This window comes from Canis lupus, chromosome 30, assembly GCF_003254725.2.
Source record: "Canis lupus dingo isolate Sandy chromosome 30, ASM325472v2, whole genome shotgun sequence".
Lineage (NCBI taxonomy): Eukaryota > Metazoa > Chordata > Mammalia > Carnivora > Canidae > Canis > Canis lupus.
This window is the reverse complement of record NC_064272.1, coordinates 38,736,597-38,750,190: the sequence shown is the minus strand read 5'-3', so window position 1 is coordinate 38,750,190 and position 13,594 is coordinate 38,736,597. Positions and strand designations below refer to the sequence as shown.

At 65.3% G+C, this 13,594-nt stretch overlaps 1 protein-coding gene across 1 annotated transcript in view; it reads left to right on the top strand.

The window, feature by feature from the left end:
• Positions 1 to 13,594, top strand: part of CSPG4 (chondroitin sulfate proteoglycan 4) — a 33,357-nt gene that overhangs the window by 9,278 nt on the left and 10,485 nt on the right. The window contains 2 exon segments of the mRNA XM_025472109.3: positions 8,059 to 8,222; positions 9,819 to 13,358. Of these exon segments, the coding sequence (XP_025327894.3) occupies positions 8,059 to 8,222; positions 9,819 to 13,358 (3,704 nt within the window).

Below are 13,594 nucleotides of genomic sequence, written 5' to 3'. Positions count from 1 at the left end.
TGCCTGTGGGAAGAGGTCTCAGGCTAGGGATCTCGGGGGGACCGGTTAGCACAGAGGCCACTAGCAAAGACTCTGGGGTTTCCCGGTCCACCCTCCCAGGCAGGCATCCCACCCACGCTGGAAGCTTCTTGCTCAGCCTGCCTATGGTCGGCCGGTAGAAAACCCCCATATGGGCCAAGGGCCACCTCCACGTGATCCCTGTACCCTCTTCAAGCCGATGTTTCCTTCCTCAGCACACACGTGTGGGCCCCCTGGGCGGCAGGTGTCCTGCAGGGATCCGGGCCCTCCGTCCGGTCCTCGGGAGCTTCCAGTCTGGCCTCTTAGGTCAGAGGTGGCCCCGCTGAAGTGAGCACAGCTCTCCACCAGCCACTTCCTGCTAGGCTGGGCTGGGCAGGCCAGGTTTGTTGGTCCCCCCAGCCAGGTGCCCTCCGCACGGGTGAGAAAGCAGAGGCCCAAGAGAGCAGGGCAGCATGGGGCTGGAGGGGGGCGCGGGAGGGCCTGTCCCAAGCCCCTCCTTCCCCCATGTCCTGGACATGGGCCTGCCATCCTGAGATTACCCTGCCACTCTTCCCTGCATTTCAGATGGGGGATCTGCGGGGCAGCCAGTGGCTTCGCCAAGCACACAGACTCTTGGCCCCGGCCTGTGTCCAGACCAACAGTCATTGCTTCCGCAACCCCCACCCCAGCTCACACACTCACTGTCTCCAAGTCCAGGCTGCCAGGCTGGGGGAAGCCCCAGGACACCTCCCCAAGGGCCCTGCCCTTAGCGGTTTCTCATCCCAGAGCTGAAGGGGAGCTCAGAGATGAGCAACAGGCTTCCGCTTGCTTCCTGGCTCTGGTCCAGCCTGAGAGAGGGGGTGGCCCCAGAGCGCCCCGGGGCTGGCTTCTCACCCCAGGCCTCTGCCCCTCCATCCTCTTCCCTGATCTCCGAGACCCCAGTGGGCACGCCCAGCATTTATCACTGGCTTGGGGAACGTGCCACACTCAGCCAGCCCTGAAGAAGGTCCCTCCCTGATCCGGCCGAGCCCCCGAATCAGACCCATCCAGCCGCCCCAGGAGAGGCCAGCTGCCAAAGCAGCCCAGGAAGGCAGATGCTCTTCCCTCCCTTCCCACCCCCACCGCCCCCCAGGGAGCCCCGGAGGACAGGAAGGGAAAAAGTGTGTCTCCCAGGCTCGGGGCCAGCTCTCACACCCTCCTGCTGCCGGAGCCTGCGGCAGATGCCCCACTTCCGATGCACACGCAACAGCAGCCCCACACTGCTCCTGTGCACACGTCCCTCCCTGACACGAGGCCCAGCGCAGAGCCCGGCCCAGGGGCTCCAGGCCAGCGCTGCACGGCTCCTCTGGAGGACTTAGCGCAGGTACCGGCCTCCCTGGGCCTCATTCCCTCCACTGTAAGATGGGCTCCCTCCCAGGGCAGGGGGGAAGGAGGAAGGGGCTGCTGAGGGGGCCCAGCGCAGGTGAGGAAGGTCCCTTGCTCTGTTTCTTCCCTCCCAGTCACCCTACCTGGGCCCGGGCCACTCCCATCAGGGTCCCCGTCCCCCCACCCCACCCAAGGCCAGAAAAGTGGGGGGAAGGGGATGTGGGGGAGGGCCTGGCGATCCACTCAGATCCCTGCAGGGGAGGAAAATTATAAGGTGGAAAAGCCTCTCGGGATTGCTCCACCACAGCACCCCACCCCTCGTGCCTCGGGCCAGGGGAGCGGCAGGCTTCCACAAAGACTCCATTGAGGCCCTGCTTCCTCCCCGGCCCAGCCCTCCAGCCTGGGTGGATGAGCCGCTCCTCCAGCAAACCGCTCATTTTCCTTCCAGCTTCCTCTGTGCCGCACACGGCCCAGGCTTGGCCTCATGGCTGGGAGCCCGGGGCACCAGTCAGTGTCTTGTACCAAGTTTAGCGTCACCTCCCCGCCGGTCAAGGGGTAATCGCCTTTCGGAGGAGATCCCCACATTGGAAATGTTCCCCAACATGTGCCCCTCGGCTTGGGTGGCCAGGAAGCTCTTGGGCAGAGGAGCAGCAGCGAGGCCAGCGCCCAGAGGCAGGACTCGGCCTCTAGCTGAGGAGTCCTGTAGCCCCGGGCCTCCTTGGTCTTGCAAAAGCCAGAATGGGAATCAGACAGAAGGGGCCGGCAAGGCGGCTGGAGTCCCGAGTGCCCTGGGAGCGAGGCTGCTGGCTCAAGGGCTCCTGGAGTGAAGAGAGACGGGCCCACCTTGGCCCCAGCTGGGGTCTCCAGTGTGGAGGCTGGGATGTGGTCCATGAGCCCAGATCAGGGAGACAGGAGAGCCGGCGGGGGCGCTGCAGGGGTGCAGGGGTGCGGACGTCCCCCAGGCAGCTAGCCCTGGCAGGCAGTAAGCGTCTAGGCCCCGTTCTTGGGACGCCTTTGTCACCACCATGAGAGGGGGATGTGGTCTCTGGGATCTGACCTGAAGTCTGTCCCTGTAGCCCTCCCCGCATTGTTCCCTTCAGAGATACGGGGCTGGGGGCAGGGGGGAGGTGACAGCTCAGTGGAAAGGGCTGAGCCTTGGGCTCGGCGTCCGGGAGGGTCCGTCCCGAATCTAGAGCCAGACGGGAACCACCACCCCACATCCTCGCCCGGCCTGCACTCACCCCAGCAACTGTGACAGGTGGCTGTGCCCCCACCCTCTTCGGTGCCCTGGGGGACTGAGTTCTCGGGCCACCTCCAGGCACTGCTTCCCCAGCTCTGAGAAGGGAGTGGGTGTGGCGTGGGCGCTGCAGGGCACTTAGCCCCATCAGCCTTGGGGTCCATGAGCCTTGGGGGCGTAGCTCTGGTTCTCAGGAAGTTTCCCCCCCTCCCAGCCTGCTCAGACCTTCCCTGGCTTGGGGGCAGAAGCTGGTGGAGAAAAAGCTGCAGCCCTTGGAGGCACGGGGTGCGGAGGGGAGGGGCATCTGGCCTGGGTTCTGGAGGGCCCAGCGGCTGGGGCAGGCACCTGGTCCGTCCTGCCTTCACCCGCGGCCACCCACATGCACACCCACGGGGGAGACAGAGCCCTTCCTCCCTGCCTTGGCTGCCCTAGAGCGCTCCCCCACGGCCCCCCCAGACTTCTCAGGAGAAGGCCTCTCCCAGCCTGCCCCCTGCCTGCCTAGGATGTGGGTCTGGAACGGGGAGTGCACACCTGGTGCCAAACCCCAAGGAGCTGCGGTGAAGTCCGGCTTCCCCCGAGATCAGGACCCCTTGCCCTCCCCAGCCGGCTGCCGGCGCCCCCTCCTCACCCTCCTCACTCCCACCCACGGCAGCAGGCTGGCAGCCAACATCCCGCTTTCTGGGGCTCTCTTGGTTTCTCCTTCTTCGGGCCTCTGTCTGGACCCCTGAGCTCAGTTTTTATGGAGGGGGGAGGGTGTCTTCATTTCTCATTCTCAGTTTTAACATCTTCCTCAGGCTTTCTGTCTCCCCCCGGTGGGGGCTTCTTTTCCGTGGCTGTGTTACCGGATTTGCAAATGAAGGAAGGAAGGAAGGAAGGAAGGAATGACTGGATCCCCTTCTGTCCCCATCCATCTCTCACCTCCTGCTCCATCTCAGTACCACTGGGTTCACCTCCCAGCGTACATGCCCGGGTCTTCCTCCGCCCCCTTTGCCCCAGACCCTGGGCACTCCCCCCGCCCCCCCGGCCCCGCCCCGCCCCAGCAGGGCCATCCTGCCCAGGAGCTCGGACTTCCAAACTTCCTCCCTTATAAAGTCAGGCAGCGGCAGACACCCAGGAATGCTGCTGCTCATGACGCACGCACACTGACAGTGGGGCCGCGGCTACCCCCAGGCAACCAGGAATGGGGGAATGGGCGGGAGCAGGGCACCAGGGGACTGACTTCCGGGGGGGGGGGTGCTCAGAGAGGTGGCTGGGCCAAGACCCGCAGGCTTTCTCTTCCCTGTCAAATCGCCGCTGCCCTGAAGCCTCAGTTTATCTGTCTGGAAACCCCCCTGAATGCTAACCCTGCAGAGAACTTTGGTGTCGTGAGACCCAGCACCCGAGGAGCGGGGGGCCTGGGGGTAGCTCTCTAGACCGTCCTGGGGCGGGGGTGCTCCCGGTTCTGGCCAGGGGAAGGCAGGGGAGGGGAGCCAAAGGCAAAGAAAGACCAGGGGAGACAGATAAGGCAGCGAGGTGGCCGAGTGGCCAAGCCAGAGACAAAGGAGATACGGCAGAGAGACAGGGAGAGACAGTCCAGCGGCGTGGGAGGATCGGGGTCTGCAGCACCCCCACCGCCCCCGCCCCCGACCCTAGAAGAGGCCCCGTGGCTGAGACCCGGCCCGGCCGCTGGGAGAGCCTGGGGGGGGGGGGGCTGTGCGCAGAGATGCTCCCCAGCCGCTGACAGGTAAGAGCAGAGCATCTTGAGGGCAGGAGTCACACGCCCGGGGGAGGCAAGAGACGCCCGCCCCACCTGCGCCCTGCCAGCGGGTGGCCTGCTGGGGACGGTGGCCCAAGCTTGTCTCCCCACCTTGAGAAGAGGCTTGGCAGGGACGGACACAGGCTCCTCTGTGCCCCCAACCCTCGTCTCAGGAAGAAGGACGGAGCCACTCTGCCGGACCCAGACAGACGCGCCCTGTGCGTGGTCAGGAAGGCCGGGAAGCCGTGGGATGCTCCACCTTCAGCAAACCTCGGGGACGGCCGGGCGTCGGGAGGACGGGTGGGAACCGTCCAGGAACACATGGCCCCTTTCACGGAGTCGGCCCCGAGGCCCAGGGCAGGCGCGGGCACAATCGCTGCTCTGTCCCGGCAGCTCCCAGCCCACACGCGCACACATGCACAAACACACAGCCTTATGCAAACCCCAAACACCCCCAAGCAGCCACCCACATGCCCGAACACACCCGCAAGTAGACTCTACGTAGTCCCGGACACCCACCCACGGCCGTCTCCCCGGCGGAGAAACCCAGGCGCGCAGCATCCCGCTGCCCCTCCCACTGACCCCAGGGCCCTTGCGGCAGCGGCCCCCGGGCTGAATGCCGGGCAGCACCCGGGCGGCCCACGCTGCGAACCCCCTGCACAGCTGTGCACAGAGCGGACTCCCGGACCAGCACAGGACCTCCGGGGCTGGGAGGGAGGGAGGGAGGAGGGACGGCGAGCAGCACCCATTTTACAAAACGGTGACACGGAGGCCAGACCGGGCCCTCTCCCTGGCCCAGAGGGCGGCCCACACAGCTGCTGCAGGCCCGAACTGGTGTTTCGGTGAATCCTGTGTGTTCAGCCGGGAGGGTCAGGGCAGGTCTCCAAGCAGTGAGGATGCCTCTCTCCTCCCTCGGCCGCCCTGCGACCCCAGGCAGGCCCCTGCGGCTGGCTTGGCTGCTGCTTCCTTCCCTCCCCTCCTCTGGCTCCAGCTGTTCCAGAGCCCGCACATCTCTGCTTCAGTCTGTCACTTGGCCTTGCTGCCCTTTGAAACCCCCGCCTGCTCCTCTCTCCCAGCGTCACCTCCCCAAGGAAGCCCTCTGGAACTGACTCCTAGCTCACGGCTTCGTCCTGCCCTGCCTCCCCACTCACAGCTCGTCTCCAGCTGTCTCCCAGGACCGGGGTTCTGGGTCCTTGCAGCTGCGGCCCATCAGAGACGGCGAGGGGCAGCAGCAGGAGACCGGGACGTGGGGGGAACGGCGCTGTCAGAGTTTCCAGAACCCTGGCCAGCGAGGCCTCAGAGGCCTCTGTTAGGACGAGGGGGCCGCCTGGCCTGTGCACTTCCAGCCGCACAAGGCGGCTTGTGTGAGCGCGTCCCTGCCCAGGCCCACAGGAAACGGCAGGGCCCAGCCCCTCAATAGGCTCATTCAGACCCCAGCTCTCTGGAAAGTACCTCTACTTCCTGCCACCCTCCCACTCCGCCTGGAGGACAAGGCTAAACAGTCCGGCCCTCTCCTCTTCTGCGAGGGGGCTAGGGGCAGGTGGTTCAGGGGTTAGAGCCAGCCAGCGCCTTCACTTCCGGCCTGGTACGGGCCCTGAGGCCCTATGACGATGTCCCTGCATCCAGCTTCAACAGAGGGGAGTGTGAGTGGGTGTGTGGGCTCACTCCCACCAGGGGACGGAGAGGAGCCCCTCCCCGTGCACCCTAACAGGTAAAGGTTGAGCAACAGGCTTTCTGGGAGAAAGGGAACCCCAATTTGTAGCACTTGCCTCTTCCAGGGTATAAATACTGCCACCCGGCCACATCGCCCGGAGGGCCAAACTCCTGCAAAGTTAACACTCAGCTCTTGCCAGCCGCTGTGAGCTCCGGCCTGCCCTGGTGATGCTCCATCCTGAGGAGGCCACGCGTCCTCCCCTTCTGTCCTGGGGCTGCCCTCAGTGCCTCGAATCAATGCCCTTGGGGCACCTGGGTGGCTCCGACAGTTAGGCATCTGCCTTCCACTCGGTTGTGATCCTGGGTTCCTGGGGTCAAGCCCTGTGTCCACATCCCCGCTCAGTGGAGAGTTTGTTTCTCCCTCTCCCTCTGCCCACCTCCCACTCGTGGTCTCTTTCTCTCCTTTTTCTCTCTCTCTCAAATAAATTAATTAAGTCTTGAGGGAAAAAAAGGAATCAATGCTTTTGCAGATGAGGTGCCCACCCCATATCCATTCTCTGGTCTGCCCCTCACTGGCACCGAGGTCTGCTGGTCTGCTGGCCTGGTGGTTCTGCTGGGCCTGGTGGTTCTGCTGGGCCTGCCGGGCCTGGTGGGTCTGCTGGGCCTGGTGGTTCTGCTGGGCCTGCCTGGGCCTGCTGGCCCATACCCACCCAGACGGTTTTGTAGCTCTCATTCGATTCCTTTACCCTGTCAGACCAGGTTCTGGCGTCGCCAGCCACTGCTGGCCAGAGGGCTAACTGGAGGGATTTCAGCTCAGCCCAAAAGGAAGAGCATGATCTTTCTTGGCCATCCCCTGGAATCCTCCGGTGGCAGCCAGTGCCGCCTCCTCAGGCCAGGGACCAGTGCGAATGTGGCTGGCGCCAGGTCATCCCCAGCAAGGCCATCAGCCTACACACAGTGCTCAGGGGAAGCCCCACAGAGACGAATCACCTTTTTAACCCATTCCAGTCTCCCGTCTTTACGAGTCCCGGACCTCTAGGGGACCGAGTCAAAGTTATAATTGGCCCTAATCTCTGCAAAAGGAACAAACCAGAAGTTGTGGCAGCTGGTCTGAGGTCAAGAGAGGCTAATTTGGGGAAACTGTCTGGAGGATGTGGCCTCTTAAAAAGAGGTAGTGTCCTGGGGTGGGACCAAAGGGGCCCTGCACAGCCACCACCAGCCACGGACGGAGGCCCTCTGGCCCTCTCAGCAAACCTCCCACCCTCCCAGGCCTTGTCTCTAGCTACAGACCCAGGCTGGGAAAAGCCAGCTGTAGTCGGCTATGGCTCCCCAGCCATCGTGGGAACAACAGGGCCGGATCTGACTGCCCCCCAGGGACAATCAGCAGCCCTGCGGCAGGAAGCAATACGGCGTGATGCAGGAAGCTGGGGCCCATTTGGGGTCCAATACGTGGTCTCCATCTGGCCTCAGCGCCTTCGCTCTTTGGTGGACTCGGGCTGGCGACTGCACCCTTACTCCAAAGACAGCTGGGAGAGAAGTGGGGACTGGTGGGCTGCCTGTTTCAGCACCACCGCCAGGCCCCGGCCGTGGCCCCAGCCTACCCACAGAGGGAGGGCATGGCATGGAAAGCGTTGTCCAAGAACCAAAGCATGGGGCACTCAGGCATCCGTTTGGGGTAGGGATGATCCTCCTGGAATCCCATTCCTGGGGGCAAAGACCACCAGGCCAGGTGACCCGGCCAGGGATGGTTTTCCGTTAGGCCCAAGAGGAACTCGGCCCAGGATGGAGAATCCTCTGGGGCCCTGGGGAGGAGAGCCAGAGCTGTCAGAGGGCCCAGGCCCCAGGAACTCCTGAGGAGGAAACCTGGTTGCTTGGAATAGGTCTGGCCTCCTTTGGAGCTAAGGCCTGGGATACACACAAGGTGAGACTGCACCTTCCGGCACCAGGACTGGACAGGTGAGGGGGCAGTGCCAGCCAGGACCGTGAAGCTGCGCCAGCACAAAACCCGCATCGTCCGCAGCACCTCTCCTCCTCCAGGCAAGGGACTGACCCAGCTCCGTCTCTCACACAGCCTCCTTCTTTGGGGAGAACCACCTGCAGGTGCCGGTGACCACAGCTCTGAGCAACATAGACCTCCGGCTACAATTCTCCACGTCCCAGCCCGAAGCCCTGCTCCTCCTGGCAGCAGGCCAGGCTGACCACCTCCTCCTGCAGCTCCACTCCGGATACCTGCAGGTCAGTGGCCTCTCCCTGCTGGACCCCTCTAGCTTGGCACGGCCCCCAGCCGGTGACCTTGTGTGAGCCCCTTTCGCCCCGAGGTCTCTAGGTCCCTGCCACGAGGTGAAGGACAGCGTCTCCCAAGGTGTGACTCCCTGGTGCGCCGGCTGTGCCCCGCAGCCCTCCACCCACACTGCCCACCACCAGCCCTGGCCGCCCCCCCTCACTGCGGCCTGCGCTGGTCCAGCCAGGCTCTCGCTCCCCGCACGCCCCGCCTCGCCTTCAAGTCCCAGCGTAGACATCCCTTCCCCCAGGAGGTACCTACCCCCTGGCACTCCCCTGGGCTGGGTGCTCTATCCTGGGCCCTGCAGCCCCTGTGAGCCTCCTGCTGAGCACCGGTCACCCCATCTGTCCGTGATGGTAACGACCAGTATCGCCAAAGCCTCTCCATTTTCCCATTTCGTCCTGCCAGCCCCGCTAGCTTTATCAGCAAGGAGCCTCCTGGCTCCCCTGAGGCTCCCCCTTAACCATAACGAATTTGAGAACCTGAGGTCTCCGCCCAAATTCGGGAAAGCCGGCTGCTTCCACACTTGGGGGGTTCGGGGGAGAGGACGGGCGGGGCCTGAGGGCGACGGTCCACCTGCCGCTGCCATGGCTTCTCTCTGCCAATAGGCGGCACTGTTGAGCGGGGCCCGGGTGCAGCCTGGGGCCGGAGCCCTTCCGCCCGACAGGTGTGACGGGACAGGTAGGGCGATGCCACAGCCCGGGGAGCTGGGCTCCCAAGGCCGCCGTGCCCAGGGCTCTGCTCTTCCCGTACTCTGCCTCCACCCATCCTGCCGTCCAGTAGTGGCAAGGCCACCCCAGGCCCAGTTCTGGTGCCAAAGTCCTAGAGACAGAACAGTTCTCCTCTCCCCGCGGCTCCCTCACCCCAGGTCAGGTCACCCAGGTCAGAGACAGAACAGTTCTCCTCTCCCCGCGGCTCCCTCACCCCAGGTCAGGGAGCTTTTCTTTACTTAACCCTCAAAACAGAGCATCTGGAATCGGGCTCCCCGCCATGAGCCTAGCTGCCCCGGTGACCCCAGATGCCCTCTATGCCCAGAGTGAATCTTCTGGAGGTCAAGGTGGTTGTCTGGTGGCCCTGCCCCGTCGGAAAGCTGGCGAGGGTAAAACATACAGACTGAATCCCTAGGAGAGCATCTTGCTCTGTCACTTCTCTGATTCACATCAGGGACCCCAGAGCCCATCTGGACCCGTGTTTGGGGGATAAGTAAAGAGGTGGCAGGAAGGAGGGGCCCCGGGGTGGCTCAGCGGTTGAGCACCTGCCTTTGGCTCAGGGCGTGATCCTGGGGTCCCGGGGTCGAGTCCCACGTCGGACTCCCTGCGTGGAGCCTGCTTCTCCCTCTGCCTGTGTCTCTGCCTCTCTCTCTCTCTCTCTGTGTGTCTCATGAATAAATAAATAAATCTTTAAAAGAGGCAGACAGGGGTGGCATGAGAAACCTTTGTCCCAGGACGTCTGCTCTGGGGACTCCAATGTGGCCGACCAACTATGTTCTTACAGGAGAAGCAGATCGTCCGAAGTGCTGTCCCCACTCCCATCCCTCCGTCTCTCCCCAGGTCAGACTCACCCTGGGCCAGGAGGAGCTGAGGCTGCAGACCCCAGCTGAGACTCCGCTGAGCGACTCCGCCGTCCACTCCGTGGAGCTGACTGTGTCAGACAGCGAGGCCTCGTTGTCCGTCGATGGGCTGCTGAACGCCTCAGCCCCCGTCCTGGGAGCTCCCCTGGAGGTCCCCTATGGGATCTTCCTGGGGGGCACTGGGAGCCTGAGCCTGTCCTACCTGATGGGAGCCAGCCGGCCCCTGAGGGGCTGCCTGCACGCCGCCACCGTCAACGGCCGCAACCTCCTCCGACCGCTGACCCCTGACGTGCACGAGGGCTGCGCTGAAGAGTTTTCTGCTGATGACAGCGTGGCTCTGGGCTTCTCTGGGCCCCACTCGCTGGCTGCCTTCCCTGCCTGGAACACTCGGGAGGAGGGCACCCTGGCGTTCATACTCACCACTCGGAGCCGACAGGCGCCCCTGGCTTTCCAGGCGGGCGGCCGGCACGGGGATTTCATCTACGTGGACATATTTGAGGGCCACCTGCGGGCTGTGGTGGAGAAGGGCCAGGGCACCGTGTTGCTCCACAACAGCGTGCCCGTGGCTGACGGGCTACCCCATGAGGTCAGTGTCCACGTGGATGCTCACCAGCTGGAAATCTCCGTGGACCAGTACCCCACACGGACTTCCAACCGTGGGATCCTCAGCTACCTGGAACCCCGCGGCAGTCTCCTCCTGGGGGGGCTGGACACAGAGGCCTCCCGCCACCTCCAGGAACACCGCCTGGGCCTGGCCTCGGGGGCCGTCAACGTCTCCCTCCTGGGCTGCATGGAGGATCTCAGCATCAACGGCCAGAGGCAGGGGCTCCGGGAAGCCTCGCTGACTCGCAGCATGGTGGCCGGCTGCAGCCTGGAGGAAGACGAGTACGAGGAGGACACCTACGGCACCTATGAAGCTCTCTCCACCCTGGCACCGGAGGCCTGGTCCGCCGTGGAGCTGCCCGAGCCCTGCGTGCCCGAACCGGGGCTGCCTCCCGTCTTTGCCAACTTCACCCAACTGCTGACTGTCAGCCCGCTGGTGGTGGCCGAGGGGGGCACAGCCTGGCTTGAGTGGCGGCACCTGCAGCCCACGCTGGACCTGAGCGAGGCCGAGCTGCGTAAATCCCAGGTGCTGTTCAGCGTGAGCCGTGGGGCCCGCCACGGGGAGCTCGAGCTGGACGTCCCGGGAGCCCAGGCACGGAAAATGTTCACCCTCCTGGACGTGGTGAACCGCAAGGCCCGCTTCGTCCACGATGGCTCGGAGGAGACCTCCGACCAGCTGATGCTGGAGGTGTCCGTGACCGCCAGGGGCCCTGTGCCCTCCTGCCTCCGGAGGGGCCAGACTTACATCCTGCCCATCCAGATAAACCCGGTCAACGACCCACCCCAAATCATCTTCCCCCACGGCAGCCTCATGGTGATCCTGGAACACACACAGAAGCCCCTGGGGCCCGAGGTCTTCCAGGCCTACGACCCAGACTCTGCCTGCGAGGGCCTCACCTTCCAGCTCCTTGGCACCGCCCCGGGCCTGCCGGTGGAGCGCCAGGAGCAGCCCGGGGAGCCAGCCACCGAATTCTCCTGCCGGGAGCTGGAGGCGGGCGGCCTGGTCTACGTGCACCGGAGCGGGCCCGCCCAGGACCTGACGTTCCGCGTCAGCGACGGGCTGCAGGCCAGCGCTCCGGCCACGCTGCAGGTGGTGGCGGTCCGGCCCAGCATCCGGGTCCGCCACAACACGGGGCTGCGCCTGGCCCAGGGCTCCGCCGCCCCGGTGCTGCCCGCCAATCTGTCGGTGGAGACCAACGCGGTGGGGCAGGATGTGAGCGTGCTGTTCCGGGTCGCCGCGGCCCTGCGGTTCGGGGAGCTGCAGAAGCAGGGCGCGGGGGGCGCCGAGGGCGCGGAGTGGCGCCCGGTGCAGGCCTTCCAGCAGCGGGACGTGGAGCAGGGCCGCGTGAGGTACCTGAGCACCGACCCGCAGCACCGCACGGAGGACGCCGTGGAGCGCGTGGCCCTGGAGGTTCAGGTGGGCCAGGAGACCCTGAGCAATCTGTCCTTCCTGGTGACGATCCAGAGAGCCACCGTGCGGCTGCTGCGGCTCGAGCCCCTGCGCACCCACACCACGCGGCAGGAGGCGCTCACCGGCGCGCACCTGGAGGCCGCTCTGGAGGAGGGGGCGGGCCCCAGCCCCACCACCTTCCACTACGAGCTGGTTCAGGCCCCCAGGAAGGGTAACCTCAGGCTGCAGGGCGCCCGGCTGTCCGAGGGGCAGGGCTTCACCCAGGATGACCTGCAGGCCGGCCGGGTGACCTACGGGGCCACGGCGCGCACCTCGGAGACCGTGGAGGACGCCTTCCGTTTCCGCGTCACGGCTCCGCCACATTTCTCCCCGCTCTACACCTTCCCCATCCACATCGGGGGTGACCCCGACGCCCCCGTCCTCACCAACGTCCTCCTCTCCGTGCCCGAGGGAGGCGAGGGCGTCCTCTCCGCGGAACACCTGTTCGTCAAGAGCCTCAACAGCGCCAGCTACCTCTATGAGGTCATGGAGCGGCCCCGCCACGGGCGGCTGGTCTGGAGGGGGGCGCAGGACGAGGCCACCGCGGTGACGTCCTTCACCAACGAGGACCTGCTGCAGGGCCGGCTGGTCTACCAGCATGACAACTCCGAGACCACGGAAGACGACATCCCCTTCGTGGCAACCCGCCAGAGTGAGGGCAGCGGCGGCCTGGCCTGGGAGGAGGTCCGGGGCGTCTTCCGCGTGGCCATCCAGCCCGTGAACGACCACGCTCCCGTGCAGACCGTCAGCCGCGTCTTCCACGTGGCCCGGGGCGGGCGGCGGCTGCTGACGACCGACGACGTGGCCTTCAGTGACGCCGACTCCGGCTTCGCCGACGCGCAGCTGGTGCTGACCCGCAAGGACCTTCTCTTCGGCAGCATCGTGGCCGCGGACGAGCCCACGCGGCCCATCTACCGCTTCTCCCAGGAGGACCTCCGGAAGAGGCGTGTCCTGTTCGTGCACTCCGGGGCCGACCGCGGCTGGATCCAGCTGCAGGTGTCCGACGGGCGGCACCAGGCCACCGCGCTGCTTGAAGTGCAGGCATCCGAGCCCTATCTCCGCGTGGCCAATGGCTCCAGCCTCGTGGTCCCTCAGGGGGGCCAGGGCACCATCGACACAGCCGTGCTCCGCCTGGACACCAACCTAGACATCCGCAGCGGGGATGAGGTCCGCTACCGTGTCACAGCCGGCCCGCACTGGGGGCAGCTGCTCCGGGCCGGCCAGCCGGCCACAGCCTTCTCCCAACAGGACCTGCTGGACGGGGCCGTCCTCTACAGCCACAATGGCAGCCTGAGCCCGCAGGACACCCTGGCCTTCTCCGTGGAGGCAGGGCCTGTGCTCACGGATGCCACCCTGCAGGTGACCATTGCCTTGGAGGGGCCATTGGCCCCACTGCATCTGGTCCAGAACAAGAAGATCTACGTCTTCCAGGGGGAGGCAGCTGAGATCAGAAAGGATCAGCTGGAGGTAAAAGGCCGAGGGGCGAGTGGAAGTCATAGGCCAGAGAAGGGGGCCCCTTCCATCCAGCCTTCACGCCCTGAGCGCGTGGACGTTTGGGGGGTACCGGTGGGGACTCCTGGGTTGGGTGGTGTCCGCGCTTTGGGGATGTGCCTGACGGTCTCCGGGGAGTTTGCCTCAGAGTTATGGGGGCCTCCACCTGTCAGGTGCACACATGTGCGTGCTACGGATTCGGAGAATCTGTT